The 19,529-nt window shown below is 44.2% G+C and overlaps 1 protein-coding gene across 1 annotated transcript in view; it reads left to right on the forward strand.

Annotated features, from left to right (window-relative positions):
- LOC137283665 (von Willebrand factor A domain-containing protein 3A-like) overlaps positions 1–19,529 on the forward strand; it is a 28,045-nt gene extending 8,516 nt beyond the window's left edge. Inside the window, exons 14-33 of the mRNA XM_067815298.1 lie at positions 214–317; positions 989–1,164; positions 1,574–1,693; positions 1,977–2,051; positions 2,442–2,536; positions 2,688–2,933; positions 3,289–3,407; positions 3,782–3,913; positions 4,063–4,195; positions 5,679–5,786; positions 6,366–6,463; positions 6,671–6,789; positions 7,328–7,470; positions 8,001–8,145; positions 8,604–8,748; positions 9,014–9,165; positions 16,509–16,635; positions 17,026–17,123; positions 17,303–17,352; positions 18,119–19,529. Coding sequence (XP_067671399.1) covers positions 214–317; positions 989–1,164; positions 1,574–1,693; positions 1,977–2,051; positions 2,442–2,536; positions 2,688–2,933; positions 3,289–3,407; positions 3,782–3,913; positions 4,063–4,195; positions 5,679–5,786; positions 6,366–6,463; positions 6,671–6,789; positions 7,328–7,470; positions 8,001–8,145; positions 8,604–8,748; positions 9,014–9,165; positions 16,509–16,635; positions 17,026–17,123; positions 17,303–17,352; positions 18,119–18,171 — 2,438 coding nt within the window. The 3' untranslated portion in view covers positions 18,172–19,529. The remainder of the gene's footprint in view (positions 1–213; positions 318–988; positions 1,165–1,573; positions 1,694–1,976; positions 2,052–2,441; positions 2,537–2,687; positions 2,934–3,288; positions 3,408–3,781; positions 3,914–4,062; positions 4,196–5,678; positions 5,787–6,365; positions 6,464–6,670; positions 6,790–7,327; positions 7,471–8,000; positions 8,146–8,603; positions 8,749–9,013; positions 9,166–16,508; positions 16,636–17,025; positions 17,124–17,302; positions 17,353–18,118) is intronic.

Below are 19,529 nucleotides of genomic sequence, written 5' to 3' on the forward strand. Positions count from 1 at the left end.
GACTCAGTTTGCAGACTGCAGTACAGTTTGTATTCTTGTCATGTTTAGGAGAAGCAGTCATTTGCTACTTAGGAGCACTAAAGTGGCCCAGCGGTTTTATCTTCTGTTCATAATGGCTGTGTTTTGTTGCAAGTTCAGAATCCTCCACCTTATTTTTTCTGGATTATTGCTGTCAGATGAATAAAAACATACTCAGTCACTTCTTATTTTCAGCCAAGCGTCTGGACTTGTACCAGGTGCTGGCTCCCAATGCCTACTCATACCGAGAGGAGTTCATCCCAATCATAAAGAAGGCTGTGCAATCACAAGTCCATGAGGTCAGTGTCTCCTCGTGGATACTTCTACACCTTACTGACCGATGAAACCAGTATACACACTATACACTACAAATAATTTGACTTAATGAAAGTCAAAATGAAACTGACTGAACTTTATATAGCCAGGACAGGCATTTCAGAAAGCTATGGTTTCATTCCCGTTCTACAAATTCCCTGCTTCTGATTTTATTAATATTTTACCCACCAATCAAAAGTTGGCATCTGGTACATTGAGAATTATGGGAATGAACCTAGGGGTTAGTGTATGTGTAACAAAAATTAGCATTTCAAGACCCTCCTAACTAAGTGCTGATGTGCATTAACACATTTCCTTTCATGAGTATGCTCGTAGCATCAGACCTATTCAGATTTGTCACTACAAGTTATCTCGTAGCTACATCAGTGGTATTTTAGAAATAGTTTCACATGTTGGCAAAATAGGCACAAGAAACAAACGTCACCTGGTGTTCTTTGCTACCACTAGAAGACGATTGCTTCGTGTGCCTGTTTGCCAGCATGGGAAACTTGTTTTAAAATACCACTGATGTAGCTACGAGATCTCATAGTGGCAAATTCCACCAGGTATTGAGACTGCAAGTGTACTCGTAACAGTCAACACAAGAGAATTGCAAATGAAAGCACCTTTAATCTCGCCACCTTCACTTCTGCAGAAAGCAATGGTACAGTTCACATGGCATGATGGCTCTGTGAAGAACATCCATGTTGACATGACGCAGCTGTTTGAGTACCAGAAGCAGCTGAAAGACAGTGTTGCGCTGTATGAACGCCGCATCGACTGGCTGACTTCCGGGAGCAGGAGACTCCTGGGCACTGTGGTGGAGAGGAAGTGAGTATAGGACAATATCATCTGTAACGATTGAGTGACCAGGGGAGATAACTTGTATATATTTGCTCTTGCATATGATTTCTCATGCTGTTTAGTTGTTTAGAAGTTAGTAAAACTTTCATTGTACATTGCACAGTAGGTTGATCATGTTTTCTCATGGCCAGTGAATGGTTATGTTTGTACTGTAGGACTCATGATAAATATGTCCCTTAGTACTCTGCTGCTGCTTGTAAGAGGGATGTTACTCATATGATCAACCACAGTTTATTACATGTTTTGGGGCATGTTATTCATATTATCATTGACTGTGGCATGCAACAACAATAACTCATGGCAATGTCTCGGCTGCTAGCTGCTCCATCACTTCTACTTCTGTCTAAGATCTAACATTTAGTGTTTGTTGTACCAGTGTGGTGTTCCTGATTGACACTTCGGTCTCCAACGTCAACTACCTGATTCACATCCAGCATACACTGCGTCTTGTCATGGAGCAGCAGATGGCCAACAAGGACTACTTCAACATCATCGCGTACGTCATGTTGCACTATGTGTATCAGATGGAGGTTCATGTCCTTTGTGTTGATGTATATAGCTAGAGGCTTCAGTTGATACACGGTTTTCATTATATCATGAACATATGTCTTTGAAATTGAATTGATTTCCTGATATTGCCAAGGAGATATAGTGATAGTTTGAACATTGTACTCGTAAAATACTCTTATGCACTTTTTCATATATGAGATTACGATAAAACTCATATATGTAGAACTAGGGATTGATCTGATTTTCACATTCTGTGGTTTTGCGTACAGATTTGGGAGTGAAGCTCGGCGCTGGAAGCCCACAATGGTGAAACCCACAGCCCTGAACCTCCAGGATGCTTGGAAGTATGTCACACATAGATGTTGTAGTAACTTAATTAGATTTTAACCTTCTTTGAATCTTTTCACTAGCTGTATTATATCGAACACCATTCATTGCCACATATCCCTGTCCCTTAACCTCTTTCTGTAACCTTGACGATAACTGAAGAATGTTCTAGGTCAAACAGTGTTTAAAGAGTGGAGCACAAGGAAATAACTGTGCACTTTTAGTCTTTCAGCATTTAATGGTCAGTATTCATAATAGTCCTAAAATCTATGTCACATTAGTCAACAAGCCTGTATGTTAAATGGCAGAATTTCTGCAAGTAAAATGACCAATATTTTTCCATTAAAGCTTAAAAATGTGTACATATCTTCATGATCCTGTGTGACAGTGTGTATTGCTGTTGTCAGCTGGGTATTAGAGCTGCAGTGTGGTGGCAGTCGGAACTTTATGTCTGCATTCCGAATGGCAGTGGAGAATGAAGAGGAAGACAAGCATGGCGTCCGTGAGTCGGTTTTATCTGCACTTGCTTGGTGATAAATGTATACATGGCTTTCAAATGGTGCTGTTTTATCTTTATGTTTTAATGTCAGTTTAGATTTGATCTGAAGCATTTGCATAGTGCAGTTTAAGTGAGTATTGATGTTTTTTCACAGGTGTGCAGGGCTTGTATTTATTTACTAGTGGTGTGCCAGACCAGCAAGGAGCTGTTGTCTCCTCTTTCATAGAGGAGGCTACCATTGGACGGGATTTCAGACTACACAGCATCCTGTTCAATGTTGATGATTATGACGTGAATGGGGCCATTCCAGGTCGCTATGCCAACATCACACGCACAGCAGAATGTCTGCGGACAATGGCACACTGCAGCAGAGGCCGCTTCCATTGGTTCAGGGAAACAGGTGAGATGCTGACCATTTGACTACTACATTCTGACTATGTGCAACATTAGCTCCTGCTGAAAACATTGTGAAGTCTCTACACTTTGGGGATTCTCTGAATATTTGTTTGCACACCTTTACTACAGTCATGACCCCTTACATAAATTTTAGGGGGGGTCATTCACATTGTACATGCTTCTCTGTAAAATCATCATCATCATCATCTCACACTTCAGAGATGCATCATTCATGTAGTGCTTTAAACAGTATTTGCTTTTGTACAATAGACTTGGAAGCTGGAGAAACAGTGAGGATCAGAGTAAGACTGACACTACGTGTTTGTTGATGTATGATAAGATTGACGTAATGGTTCCAGGTATCATAGAGAGTGATGATATACAACTTGTCAACTCCGAGGTGGACAAAGCGCTAAACTTCTCCCGTAAATGTGCCATGCTGGTGGACAATGTCAAGAAGAAGTACAGAAACAGATTTGTAAGTTGTTGGACATTTTACGTCAGAGTGTGAGCAGGATTATCTTTTCATATGTCTGCTTCATTGCTTTGTGTGGATGGTAGCCATATTGATTCCAAGTCTGGTCCTCAGTAAGAGCTGATGGATGAGTGAGTGAGTGGGTTTTGTTTTTCACTGCCTTAAACAGTATTTCAGAAGCATTTTGACATGTTGACTGGATGTGAGGAAAGTTCAATGTGATTCAGGTGTGGTTAGTTTGAATGTCTGTAAAACACACCAGCAAACCAAACATTCCACATGGACACAACACTGCAATCCTGAATTTGTAGCATTTGTGATATTGCTACCAAACAACATGCAAGCTGGCTTTTTCATTCAGATTCCTTACCTTGCAGCAACATCCATACATGGAGCAGATCAAGGCCTTGGCCCCACCAGACTCAGACTACTACAGTGGAGAGTACAGCATCAAGGCTCTCCCTCCTCCTCCACCCAGACCCTCTTCCTCTCGACTCAGGACTAAACAGGTTGGTTGCCATATGTCTACCACACGAAGACTAGACAGATATATCAGCAATAGCACTGTATAGTTTTTTCATCTTCCTGTGTAGGAGTGTAACATATAGCACAGTAACACAATTACCATGGTTACACGCTGTGTGTGACTGTTGCACAGATCACTGAAGGACAGAAGGACAGCCGGGAGGCATCACCCAGCACCAGACAAGCGTCCCCAAGCTCCACCAGGGCCATCAAATGGCGCCCTACAAGTGCATCAAGCGCCAGGGAGGTGCGCTCAACACCCAGATGTGAGTACATAGTAACCATGACAACTTGAATGAGGATGAGTTTTGTAGAATACTTGTTCCATGAAATATACCAGATCCACCATAGAGTGCATGTCCATATCAAGCACTGGCAATGATATTACAATAGTTGTAATATTGGAATAGTATTCCTGTACAGTTCTCCCTCAGTTGTACCCTGAGGAGGACTTTCTTCAAAGAATCAATAACCTCTGTACAAATTTAAGACATTCTTTCATCGTTATAAATTAGTTAAAGTCTGGTTACTAATTCCACCCCAATTAATGTTCCTGGTATGAAAGTTATCTTCATGTCCATTGTAACATTCCTGTATGGATTTCAATTGTGTGAGTTCATGTTCTTTTCCATCCTCGATATCTCCAGGGTATACATTCCGATAAGTCTCCACTATACCCTGGACGCATCTACGGCTCTGCCTGATAAATTTATTACCACCCTTTGCTGGCTCCGCCTTCTCACAGTAGCCAATCAGCTAGGCCACCGTTATAACCGAGCTTGCCAGTGTCAACAAAGGTAGCGGTCGCAACTGCGAAGGTTTGCTCGCAGTGCGTCCCAGATTTTAGGGAAATCATACAAACAAATTGACAGGTCCGAAATTTTAAAACAATATACGCAAGAATGCCTTCTAGCTCTTCCAGAGAACCTCTGCATGGTTTCTGTTGCCAAGTATAATCGGTTAGATTATTAAAAAAACGAAAGTGAGTTGTGATTGGTTCGCCCAACTTCCCAGCGTAGACAAACGACTGGATCAAAAGACAGTCAAGGGAGGTAATAAATTTATCTGGCAGAGCCGTAGATGTGTTCAGGGTAAAGTGGAGACTTATCAGAGAGTATACTCTGGAGATATCGAGGATGGTTCTTTTCATGAAAGGAGTTGTTCATGCAGATATGTTTATACTATATTCTATGACTTATTCACCTTGAAGATGATGAAACATAATTGTTTGATTGTTATCTGTAACCAATCTATTGTCTGTGAGTTTCTAAGACTTTGGTATTCCAATGCTGAAGCATATGTCATATGATAAAGACAGTACTTTATTATCCTTGAGGGAATTCTTGTGTAAACTTCAGAGCGCAAACATTTATCAGATTATTAAATTATTTTCACTCAAATAAAACACATATAACATGCTAACAAGGTAAGACAAGCACTAGGAATCATTGAAAAGATTAATAATGACGTAAAAATAGGATTTCCCTTGTTTAAACATACATTTGTTCATCCAGTTAGTGATTGGCTACCTTGTGGATGAAATGGTGATGTGATGGTACACTAGAGTTACCTTACTCTCAATTAAAGATATATACTCCCCAGGAAGCAGAGAATGTGTCACTGATCCACTGACCTGGAATATAACAGCTTGAGTGACATTAGTATTCATTTTGTGGATGGAATATGTCACATGATAAATGAGTATAAATTAATTTTGTTATTATCGTTATTATAACTGTCCCCATCCAGCAATGCGAGACCGCCCCATGTCGGCTAAAGATCCCCTACAGAGAGTGAAGACGGCACCCCGGAAGATACAGACTGCCTCCTTTTTCTTGGACACCAAGCATGACATGGGTGAGTCACAGTACAGACTGGGTACATGGGTTAGATTACTAAAGAAATGAAATTAGATGAAATTCACGTTTTTGAGAAATGATTTCTGCTAGATTACTAGAAATTAGTCCCAAAATATGACATTTGTTCAGAAGCTGATTCAGAAAAAAATGTTGGGGCATCCAAGCCATAGGTACATGTTTGTCACATGTTGTGACTGACAGACTGTATGGTTTTAAATATTTCAATAAATATACATTTTTAGATGTAAGGTATCTGAAAAATTGTTGTACATCCTCTGAACACCCATCTGGTTCCACCATTGCATTTGACTACTTTAATTCTTTTGGGGTTTGGGCCAGGTCAGGCTGGGTCAGGTCAGGACAGGTTGGATCAGGTTGAATCAGGTTGGGTCAGGTCAGGTTAGGTCAGTTCAGGCTGGGTCAGGTCGGGTCAGGTCGGGTCAGGTCGGGTCAGGTCGGGTCAGGTCGGTTCAGGTCGGGTCAGGTCATCTAGATGTATGGAGTCAAGTGTTGCTATGTGATAGAATCTGATATTGTGCATCATTGGTGGGAGGTTAAATCTGACTGTATGTTATAGGCACTGTGTACACCAAGTATCAGAACACAAAGGTTCACAGGAAAAACATTGGTCGGACCCAGATACCAGAAAATGAGGATGCCATCTCATCTAAGGAGGTACGTTGTATGTACAAAAGCGTTGTGTAAATACACTTCTTAAAGAAATTAAGGACCACCCAATTCTTGACAATAAACCATCATTCTGAAATCTATCTACGAGATTACTTTGTTTCAATTTGAGAGACATGTGTATGACATTGGAGTTGACAAGTGGATTGATAAATTATCAAGTCCTCCTGTCACTATGTTCCTTGTTCTGTTCAGTGGCTGCGCTTATTTGGTCTGGGGAAACTGAAGCTAGACCTTGCCAAGATGGTGTCAGGCCCAGATTGTAAACACAAAGAGAAATCTGTCAAGTCTCTTCACAAGAATGTATCAGCAAAGTAAGTACTTTGTGGTAATTTGACTTAAGACATTCATAACAGCCACAATTAGATGAGGTTCAGTATCTGCACAATTGGAGACTGCCACCTTGGCTAAGTGAATGGGAGAAGATTACAGGTTTGATCCGTAGTTACATCATACCAAGAGATGGTTGTTTCCTGGTGTTGTTAAAACAGGGACTGGTCTGAGTGAGGATCCATTTAGCTCACTGTACTGTGTTATAGTCTTTAATTAAACACCATTACACTTCACTCCCACAGAAGGATCTGGATACATTTTTGGAGGTACTAGTAACGTTTTTGCAATCCAGATTTCCATGTTCATCTCTAAAGTGCTTTCACAGCATTATGTTCCTATTTTAAGAAAGCAGATAATAAGCAGGTAAACTGACATCTACTGGTATCACAGTATTACACCAGTAATATTCAAGCTAATAGATCACGTGTGTCTGTTCATCATATAATGTGTCATACATGTGTCTGTTCTTTTAATGTAAACACATGCTGACAGTGACGTTGTGTATTTGTGTATTTGCAGATACTGTGACATCTTCCCCTCCATCAACATCAAGGGCACAATCAAGCACCTGCAGCTATTGCCACATGAACTGAAGGACTACGAGGAGCAGCTGGAGAAGGTGCTGAGGCGTTACATCAAACGTCTGCAGTGGCTTCTCAGTGGTATGTTGCATAGTCACAGACTGACTTACTTGAATCCGACGCTGCCATGTTCTTGTCATGCACTGTCTTGTTCTTGTCACACACTGTCATGTTCTTGTCATGCAGTGTCATGTTCCTGTCCTAAAATGTCATGTTCTTGTCCCACAATGTCATGCTCTTGTCATACAGTATCATGTTCTTGTCCTACAATGTCATGTTCTTATGCCACAATGTCATGTTCATATCCCATGTTATGTTCTTGTCCCACAATGTCATGCTGTCATACAATGTTACATTCTTGCCATACACTGACATGCTAATCATACACTGTCATACTCTTGTCATACAGTGTCATTTTTTCGCTTATGCTATCATGTTCTGTTCCTTAACTATCATGCACTTGTCATACACTCTCATGCGGTTCTATCAGTGTTCAAATATGTTTGCCAAATGAAACAATATCATGAGGGAATTATCAGTGTAAGTTAACCCAGTGTCACTGCTGTCAATCAAGTACACTTGACACTGACGAGATACTGTATGTAATTTAGGTAGCCGGCGCGTGTTCGGGTCGATCATCGAGAAGCGTTGTGTGGTGCTGATCGACACCTCAGGCTCCATGAATCCTTTCATGGATGAACTGAAGAAGGAGATGGCTGCTCTCATCTGGGAACAGCTGCATCGACTCAGGATCAAGTAAGTCAGTTTTGACAGTCACTCATGTATTATGAAGTACTGACTGTGTGTGCATAGATATTATTTCAAGTGCGTGGTGTCTTTAACAAATGCAAGAATAGGATCTAGGAAATGTAGTGTTATTTTAACAGCACCATTATGACACACATACAGTGTAATAATTCTTCATCACTGACACATTCTATCAGAGGAATTTCATTCAATGGATTGGCATAATCATGGGTAGTTGATCATATGTTCTGATGTTGCATGGGGAAACATAGTGCTGGTTCCTGTGTTATTTTCACCATACTGACCATATTGAATATAGAGTACATACAGATCCCCTCAACTTCCTATAGTATATAGACATAGAACCATTATGTCAAGTGTTTGATTCCTGAGCATAGACTCATATTGCTCATGCACAGACCTTGGGTTTTACTTTGTATTAATCCAGGATGTTTTTTCATGTTTAGGTTCAACCTGATCAGTTTTTCTGGGACGTGTTCCAAGTGGAGGAGCTGCATCCAGGAACCGACAGAGGAGAACTGCCATGATGCAGTCAAGTGGACGTCCAAACTGGTTGCGGAGGGCAACACATGTACCTTGGAAGCCCTCCAGGTACGTCTTATTCTTTTCTTTATGAAACAGTTTATTTCATGTGTAGAGTAAGAGCCTCCTAGAAAAATCAATCAATAGTTGAGATAAAGGGAGATTGTGGTACCCAGGAAATTTGCCACGGTTGAATCTTCAGCAGACTGGATTTGTTGTTGCTGTGTACCTTACAATTAAACTGTCCTTAGCAAGAGGCGAATTTTGAGTTTTCAGATGATTGGAATCGGTTCAACTGTTGTCAGTCAAATGACCTCTTGACCTCTTGTTCCAGCTGGCATTCTGTGACCCTGACATTGACTCTGTGTACCTGTTGACTGATGGGAAACCTGACACCAGTACGGCTCTGGTGCTGAAGGAGGTCGGGCGAATGAACTCAGATCGGCAAATTACGGTCAACACCATCTCCTTCAAGTGTTCAGACAGGTGAGTGAGCCAAAAATAGATTCCGGGTCAGGATGTGTCCCCAACATCGTATACTGGTTATAAATGGTGACCTACTGTCTTTATTGGCCTGGCTCATTGGTTCAGTGTATGTCACATAACACCAACTTTCTAGGACCCGTGAATATCTGGGTTGGAATCGGTCTTCAGTAGTGTATGAGTTTAGTTTTACGCTGCACTCAGCCAAATTCCAGCCACATGGCAGTGGTCTGCAAATAATCGAGTCTGGACCAGACAGTCCAGTGATCAACAGCATGAGCATCGATCTGAGCAATTGGAAACCAATGACGTGTCAACCAAGTCAGTGAGCCATACCACCTGATCCTGTTAGTCCCCTCTTACAACAAGCATAGTCGCCTCTTGTGGCAAGCATGGGTTGCTGAAGACCTATTCTACCCTGTCTTCAACAACCCATGCTTGTCATAAGAGGTGACTAAAGGGATTGGGTGGTCAGACTCACTGACTTGGTTAACACATCGATGCTCTTGATGCTGATCACTGGATTGTCTGATCTTGCATTAAATAGCTGGATTCTTTTTCATAGAGATCCTCCTTGGGGTACTTATAAGCATTTAAATGTTCTTTAAATTCTCGCGACAGTTGTAACTATATTTTTTTCAATAAAATATATACAAAAGTAGTATAGGGAATGACAGTCCGAAAACACTTTACATATAGGGTGTGCTAAAGCTAAGCAAAGCTAAGCAAAGCTAAGCAATTTGCTTAGCTTTGCTTAGCTTTGCTTAGCTTTAGCACACCCTATATGTAAAGTGTTTTCGGACTGTCATTCCCTATACTACTACAAAACAAAAAACATCGTTTTTGTCTTGTGAGACCACCCCTACAGGGCCCCTGGCCCCATGACAGCCAAGAGCAGGTAACTCTTCAGACTATAGCCTCCAGCAAAACACTTCCTTTTCTGTCGCCCGCCTATGCAGACGTGCTTCAGCGTTCTCAGAGATTCTTGCTACAAAGACATAGACAAGTACTAAGATGAGTACCTCAGAGGCTCAAACTGTATGTATGGTTTCTTTATTAGACGCATGGGCGCATTAGGAATCATTTTTTACAGTTTACTTGTCAAACTGTTGTAACTTTTGCCGTCCCTGTTGGTAGCCACGTGGTTAGCGTAATGGTGGAAGGCAAACCTTTTTTCCCGCCAAAACTTTTTAGTTTTATGGCGGTCTTTTTTAGAAAAGTAAGCTTGTGTAGCTATGCTTTTATGTACTTTATTCTTGTTATCTCCATATTTACTACTATTTTTTATAAAAATGTGTCGTAAGCTATGGTGTCGTGGCACTTAGCTTTTACCTTAGCTATGTACGTAGTTTTAGTTTTAGCTTTGCGCCCATGCGTGTCTTGTTTTATTGTTGTTTATTATGCAACACTAGGAGGTTATTTGTTGCCTTGCAGTTTAAATCCTGCTCAACATGCAAATCCTCCATTCCGGCTAAAGACCTGCATGATGTATGTCTAAGATGCCTAGTGGAATGTCATCACGACGATCAGTCTTGTGATGTGTGCGCGGGGTTTACCCCTCAGACCAGAAAGTCTAGACACGCGGACTTCTTGTTCTGTTCCAACCTACTGAAGGCGGTGGGGGGGGATATCTGGGCTCAGGACCCTCCATCTAAGCGCTCCCACAAAAAGAAAGGCGCAGCCTCTTCTTCGGAGGGTTCGGTTAAGAAGGCCAGGGTGTCTAGGGACCCTTCCCCTTCTTCTGCCGTTGTATCCTCAGCACCTACCCCTACTTCGCAAGCACCATTAATCTCTGTTGATTCAATTAATGCCTTGTTTCAGCAACAGATGTCTTCGGTACAATCAATGATAGATTCGGCGCTGTCCGGTTTCCGAAAGGAACGGGACGCCCGATCTTCATTGAGCGGCCATGGTGGTTCAGTGGAGGGAGGCCGCGGCCCGGGCTTAGGCTCGGAGAACGCTCCTCCCTCTGGGCAGCCGTCCTGTGCTTCGGGCGTTCAGGCGGATGTGCCTAGGGCAGTCGACCCCAGCTTGTCCCGTGGGGCAAGTGGGGCAACGACGCCCGGTGTCGGCGGCTTGACCTCGGTCAGCGCGCCTGGTGCCACAGTGGGCAGGCAGCCTAGTGTTGCCCAGCCGCTGGGGGCATCGACATCGTATCCATTTCCTGGGCTCTCGGGTCACCCTCCGGTGGGGGCTTGCCCCAGTTGCCCAGGCGACCTAGTTCGGGCTCTGGCAGGGGCGAACCTAGCGGCTCGGCCCTTCTTAGTCTCTCTGCTCCTGCGAGTTCCGTCTCGGTAGCACCCTCGACAGGTTCGCTTTACGGTGAAGGTTCCCTGTCTGAGGAGCGTGAGGAGATGGATATTGAGGAGGAGGGGATTGGGGAGGAGTGCGAGTCAGAGGTCACGTACTCGTTCGGTTCGTCCCTCAGACAGGTTAGAGAAAAAATTGCCGAGGTCTTACCTCAGGTTTCTATTCCTGTGTCGGAGCCTGACCCCTTGGAGTTTCGGCTCCCTGGGGAGGCGTTCGCGCCTACTAAGGTCGCAGAGGCGAGGTTGCGTCTGCTCCCATCGCTGGTCGGGGAGGTAGTGAATCCTCTCCTTTCGGGTACCCGGTCGCGCTTTGATCTCCTGGAGATAAGCCGCCGGTATCAACTGGATGAGGATTCGCTATTCGAACCGCCAGTGGTGGACGAGTGTGTGTACGCCTCGGTCACCCTGGGGGGATCCTCCTCCTCTTCCTTTGCCTCGGCCAGGCAGGGCCAGCGGCTGCCGCCCTTCTCCACGGCCGCTCCAGTGCTAAGGTCCGCCTATCGTTCCTTTGAGGAGCAATATAGGTGTGCGGCCCAGCAGCTGAGAGTAGTGGTCCATTCAGCTTACCTTTCTGCTTTGCAGGGGCAGCTGTTGGATCATGGGAGCACTGCTGAAGACTCTCCGTCGGCAATGTTGGGTCGGCAGCTTACGGACGTGCACTCTCATCTGGCGAGGGACAGCATCAGGTGCTATGCCAGCCAGATGATGGGGGCCATCATGGGGTTGCGTCGGCTATGGCTATCCGTAGCCAGGTACTCTCCCGCTACCCAACAGGCACTCCTGGCTCTGCCCTACAGGTTGGGATCTTCCCTCTTCCCTGGGGCATTACAGGTTGTGCGGGAGGCCGCGGAGGCTGTTAGCACTTTCAAGGACTCTAAGCCCTTGTTAGAGCAACCCTCCTCGTCTCGCCAACGGCCTCCCACTCTTGCTTCAGCTTACCCTTCGGCGCCGGCGAAGGAAAGTGCTAAATGGACTGCTCCACTGCAGCACAAACGTAGCAAGAGGGCGAAAGGTAAAGGCAAGGGGCCTGCGTTGCAGCAGTCGCACGCAGCAACAGCAGCCTTTTCGGGGCAAAGGGAAGCCGGCCCCGGCTTCCCGTTAAACTTTTGCCCGGAGCCTTTGGTGTCCCCCACACAGGCAGGCGGAGAACTGTCGACGGTGGGGGTACATTGCCTTGCGCCAGAAGTCCCTGTAGGCGGCAGGCTGTCACTATTCCTTTCGGAATGGCAGGCAGCTACTTCAAATCCCTGGGTCCTGTCCACAGTCAGGGATGGCCATATGCCACAGTGGAAGCGAGACCCTCCATGCTTCTCAGGGATTCGGCACACGCTGGTGCCGTTCTCCCGGGAAAGAGCAGAGGTCCTCCGTGCCGAGGTCCAGTCGTTACTGGACAAGGCTGCCACGTACTTCCTTATGACCAAGAAGGACGGAGGGTTCAGACCGATCTTGAATCTCAAAGGGCTGAACAAGTTCATAGAGGTTCCGTCCTTCAGGATGGAGACACTGCGGTCAGTGATCTCTTCCGTAGAAACAGGGGATTGGCTCACGTCAATCGATCTCAAGGACGCTTACCTCCATGTTCCGATACACTCCGAGTTCAAGAAATACCTTCGGTTTTCGTTCGACGGGAAGTGTTATCAGTTTCGGGTTCTACCCTTCGGCATCTCCACGGTGCCGAGGGTGTTCACCAAACTTATGTTGATTCTGGCTCAGCTAGCCAGGTCACAGGGCAGATGTTGTCATCCGTACCTGGACGATTGGCTTTTGAGGGCCCTCGGGCTCCTGTTATCACACGATGCCACACAACAAGTGATGGACATCCTGTTGAAGCTCGGCTGGATCATCAATCTCAAGAAATCAGACCTGACCCCTACGCAGGATCTGGTGTTCTTGGGGGCACGGTTCAATACGGCTCAGGGGATTGTTTCCCTAGCCCCAGACTGCATCGTCAAAGTTCAGAGAACTGTATTTCAGTTTCTCGAGTTCCCCAGAGCCACAGCAAGAACTTGGCTTCATTTGCTGGGCACTATGGCGGCTACAGTGGATGTGGTCTGGCGTGCGAGGTTGAGGATGCGACCCATTCAACAGGCATTAGCCCAGTTGTGGTCCCATTCGGAGAGCTACGAGACTATTCTCGAGACTCCCTCTTGGTTGATTCCTCACCTGCGGTGGTGGACGGAAGTCGGAAATCTGTCCAGGGGGATCCCCTTAGAGACACCGACACCTTCCCTCTCGATTCAGACGGACGCCTCCCTCACAGGCTGGGGGGGCGTCCTGGGCGAACTATCGGTCTTGGGCCGTTGGGGGGAGGACGAAGTTACCCTACACATCAATGTGTTTGAATTGAGAGCAGTCCGCCGGGTGTTCGAGAGCTTCGTGGAGTCAGTGCGGGGTCAAGTGGTTCGCCTAGAGATGGACAACCAGACCGCTATGACGTATATCCTGAAGCAAGGCGGCACAGTGTCTCCGTCCCTCCTTCAGGAGGCATGGCAATTTCTGACTTGGTGCGACCAGTTTGACATTCGGGTGCTCCCTGTTTATCTCCCGGGCATAGACAACGTCCGCGCAGACGCGCTATCAAGACGTATACTAGCCCCACACGAGTGGATGCTGCATCGGGGGATATTCGGGATTATTTCCCAGTTGTTCGGGTCGTTCCAGGTAGATCTGTTTGCCTCTGGGGTGACGAACCAGATTCCTGTGTTTTGCTCAAGGATACCGGATCCGAGAGCGATAGCCAACGACGCCTTTCTGCTCGATTGGACAGATAGAGTACTTTGGGCATTCCCGCCAGTGCCTCTGATCTCACGAGTCCTCTCGCAGCTGACCGCACAACCGGCTCGGCTACTTGTGCTTCTAGCACCGCTTTGGTCGGCTCAAAGCTTGTTTCCGGTAATTCTCAGGTTTCTGGCTCAGCCTCCTGTACTGTTACCCTTTCGACCGGACTAACTATCCCAGAACGGAGCGCCACACCCCAATCCCAGGATTCAGTGGGTGGCTTGGCCACTGTCCGGAGTCGCCTCCATGCGAGAGGAATTCCTGCACCAGTTGCAGACACAATTGTGGCTTCGCGGAGGGATTCGACGAACGCTCAATATGAGGATAGATGGGCCTGTTATGCGCGCTGGTGTGTCGACAGGGGGATTCTCCATCCCTTTTGTGCAGATCTAGTATCTGTGTTGGAGTTTCTGCAATCTAAACTGGAAGCCGGTCTGGCCGCTTCTACAGTTAGAGGTTACTCCACGGCAATCTCTGCCTTCCACATTCCTGTCGATGGTGCATTATTGGGGCAGCACCCTCTAGTTCAGCGCTTTCTTGTAGGCGTGGACAGAATCTGTCCGTCTGTCCGGCGGATTAGTCCCCCGTGGGACTTGCCAGTCGTTCTTGATTGGCCATCTGGTCCTCTTTTTCACAACCTGTCGGCTCTGTCCCTCCAGCTGTTGACATGGAAGACTGCTTTTCTTGTGGCGGTAACCTCTGGCAGGCGGGTAGGCGACATACACGCTATGTCCGCCAACCCTGAATTAACGGTGTTTCACAAAGACAGAGTGAGCATTCGATTGCCAGATACTTACCGTCCTAAGAGAGATAGCACCTTTCACGTTACGTTATTGTTCTGCTGTTATGGTGGCGGCAAGGCTGGCCTTCCGGCGAACAAGCAGACCATATCTAGGTGGCTTGTCTCTGCCATTTGTATGGGATACACCTCGAAAGGTCGTACACCCCCTGAGGGTTTGAAAGCTCATTCGGTTAGGGCTGTGGCGACGTCTAAGGCATATGCGTCTGCCTTGCCCATTGAGGAGATCTGCTCCGCGGCTATTTGGAGCCGACCGAGCACGTTCATCCGTCATTACCAGTTAGACAGACTGTCAAGCGAGCGTGCTCGGTTTGGCCAGTCAGTTCTCACCAGTGGGCAGGGCACGAGTGCCCTAGCCAATTGAGCTACCCTTGCATTTGACGAACGATCATTTGACGTACGATCATTTGACATTGTAGCTGCAACAAGTAGACTGGTGGTGGTGTCTTACTGTATACTTTCCATCTTTTATCCCGGTGGTGGGCTCTATTATGGTGGTGGTATTATGGTATTTTTTGCTTTACCGGTCTAGACTGTTTCAGGTCTTCCCTAGCACCTTGGCCTGTGCACGAGAATGGACCCTGATATATCGGTCGCCTGTCTCGACTCCCGTTTTTTGTGAAAAAAAAAAGGGGGGAGGGGGCATTTTTTATAAGCACCCTACGACTTTCTCATAGAAATGTAGGGTTAGACCGTGTAATAGCCTGGCCCTGGTCCGTACCCCCGCCGCAAGGCATAGAAGGTCACGTGACCAGGTAAGTTTGATTCCTTGTTACTTTCAGTAAATGTAATAAAGGTTATCATCTTATGTCAGGTTTATGAGCAGACAGAATGCCTCTCCCTAAGATCAGTCTTTTGGAGTCTGTCTTATGCTTATAAGTACCCCAAGGAGGATCTCTATGAAAAAGAATCGAACAAACCTGTAGAGGTTACAGATTCTTTGAAAAGAGTCCTCCTTGGGGTAAGGCCACCCACCTCCCCACATTCTGTCTGTATTGCTTACAGAACGGAAGTGTTTTGCTGGAGGCTATAGTCTGAAGAGTTACCTGCTCTTGACTGTCACGGGGCCAGGGGCCCTGTAGGGGTGGTCTCACAAGACAAAAACGATGTTTTTTGTTTTGTATATATTTTATTGAAAAAAATATAGTTACAACTGTCGCGAGAATTTAAAGAACATTTAAATGCTTATAAGTACCCCAAGGAGGACTCTATTCAAAGAATCTGCAACCTCTACAGGTTTGTTCGAATATTGTGACCTTAAACAACCAACCTACTTTGTGGATCATTGCTTGTGATATCAGTCGCTGGCAGGCCATCATGTAGCTGAAATATTGCTGAGTCAGGCATTAAACATCTGAAAAGACAATAGTGAAAAAAAGAAAAGAAATAAAATTAAGTGAAAAATTGGGGAATCCTGATACCTATATGTATGATAGCCATGTCTGTGTATTCCTCCCCAGCACGGCCAACAGTTTCCTCCACCTCCTGGCCACAGAGACTGGCGGTCGGTACCACAGATGTCATGAAGACTTTGATGCACATTTATTTGCTCACAAACTTCTGTCTGAAGGTTTTCAAGATGCAGAGGTAATGATCCATTGTGAATGCCGTTTTCAGTTTTTCCTTCAGTTATCAGATTTTCCACATTTACTTATTTGGATGTTTGAATGTTAAAGACCAGTAATGTATTGTAGAGGTAGTTTATTGTAGACACACTTAGTCCCAGACCCACACACTATCTGAGGCCTGCAAAATGAAACTGAAACATTTGCAAGAGACAGCCTGATAGTTCCAGACGAGTATAAGCTGGTGTTACATTTGATATTTGAGTGATGTCTGTGCATAATGTTCTCGGCAGGCCTGCATAACAGTGAATGTACACTAACACATTTTCTAGACAGTGTGAAGCTAACATATTGCTGATGTAGCATAGAACTCTTGTGTTCTTCACTTCTTCCTCCATCACTTCTGTTCCAGTACCCCCACCTCCCAAAGTTTGAGGGAGATGACTTGCGACGACTTGCTAATGAGATCGCCACAGCCAGAAAATACCTAGCACAGGGCAGAACATTCAGGTATGGCCATGCACTGTTAACTCAAGCATGTGGTGAAATATATCCTGAGAACCATTTTTGAAGCAGCAATAAACTTGACTTGTTTCAATGTGGAACTGACATTTTGATGAAGCAATTTCAGTGTGATAAATGAAATAGAGATTCTGTAATCCTGACATATCCTCTGGTTTTCTTCTCAGAGCTTTGTACAGTGCCAAGGCAGCAGGATCAGAGAAATCAAGTGAAAAAAGTAAGATAGGCACTGGAGTGTATATTTCATTACCTTATGTCAGGCGTCAATCTTCTGTATGATGTACTGACACATGTGTGACACATTATATAAACACATATGACACATTACATTATGAACAGACGCATGAATGAGATGTAACACATATATTACACATTACACATTACATGATGAGCAGGCACATATGACGCAATACTTATGAATAGTTACATGTATGACACACTAAATGATTAATAGACACATGTATGACACATGACATAATGAAAAGGCACATTTGACACTGATTAAATGAACTTGTATGACATGATGAGCACACTCATTTATGACACATTAGAAGATGAACAGACACATGTATGACACACATGATGCATATATGGTACATGAGGATCATTTATGACACATTAAATGAACAGACACGTGTGACACACATGATGCATATATGGTACACAATGATCATTTATGACACATTAAATGAACAGACACATGTAGGACAGATTGATTGTGAATGGACACATGTATGACATGATGAAAAGACGTGTGACACATTAAATGAACAGACACATGTGTGACACATTAAATGAACAGACACATGTGTGACATACATTAATGATTACCAGACACATGTAGGACACATTATATGAACAGACACATATGATGCATTAAATTAACAGACACCTATATGAAACATTACATGAACAGACACATGTATGATATACATCATGTGATTACCAGACACATGTACATGATTTTTTGATGGATGTTTCAGTGACAGCCACCACTCCCTTCCTGGTGGGCCGACCCCGGAGTGCTGCCAGATAGGACACTCCATACTAACATCCTCAATGGTGCATCAGCATTTTACATGGATCACTCATCAGTTGGTTTCCTAGTTACACTCTTGTTGCTATGGAAGTCATTTCCACTGAATAACTGGTTGTTGTAGTAATCCTGGCCCTGTGATATCAACAGCCAGTGTGACATCACCAGGGTGAAAGATGCTTACAGAGCAGTGGCAACAAAGAGGAACAGTTTTTTAGTTACATTTCAGTTATGCTTTTATATCTTTTCATTTTGATTTGAAGGCTATCATGGCTGTGAATTTGTATATAAATTTATGTAGAACATCTGAATTTAGGTACATTTGTTTTACAGCAAGTACAGAGACTGCAATTAATGTTATGTATAGAATAACTAAATACTATATTCCATATCATGTACAGATAAAAATGGTATTTTTGACATTTTAGTGTAAATTTTACTATTTATTGTACATAGAGTGTACATTAATATATTTGAGGGGCAGGTAACTTCCAATGACCTCGGATGAACAGATTTTATAATCGTCCTATTTACTTGGTGAGTCCAAGGTTATACTAGTTTGTCAGCAAATATATCAACATGCAATTTTGTGAGTAACAACTTCTGGTGTGTTGCATATGGTGACATTTATAAGTAGATTCTCACACCATTATAAAACTGAAGGAACCAAGTGATGTGAGCTAAGAAAATATGACATGTTGAGATAAACTGCAGTATATCAGGAGTTATCCATGGACATTTATGTTGTCATCTGTTGGGTCCAGGCAAGAAAACAAACTCACTGTTAATTTTATCCATTTGCTTTGGAAAACATATATGTTTCATGATGGAATGTATTGTGCAGGAATCATTACAATAATAATTTAGCTTTCACTTGATATACCATGTACAGAAAAAAGTAATACTTTTAGGGAAAACAACATACTCATCATTTTGTGAACGGAATATTTTCCCGTCATTTGACCCTATAAACAAATAATGCAATCACTTGTATGGTGCAGTGAAACTGGTGGTGGGGTTGTCCCCTAATCTGAGTATTCTGACAGTTTTTTTGTGAATCATTTCATACAGTTACCATGGAAACAAAAATGTGTTAACTTAACATGAAAGAGCTTCTTGTAACACTGACCTGACTACCTGCCTTTTATTACTGCCTTGACTTAAGTGCACATTTAGCTGCTGTCTGTAATCCAGTCATTAGTTGCAAACTGTCAGCAGAGTAGACAGTAGATATTTTGATACTGTCAGGTAAGGTTATACTGCAATGAAAACCCCCACAATGAGGGAATACTTGTTAAACTGTTAGTTGTTGATGTCTATCTATAAAACTGAAAGCTAATAAAAGCTTGAAACTTGCA

Source organism: Haliotis asinina, chromosome 5, assembly GCF_037392515.1.
Source record: "Haliotis asinina isolate JCU_RB_2024 chromosome 5, JCU_Hal_asi_v2, whole genome shotgun sequence".
Classification (NCBI taxonomy): domain Eukaryota; kingdom Metazoa; phylum Mollusca; class Gastropoda; order Lepetellida; family Haliotidae; genus Haliotis; species Haliotis asinina.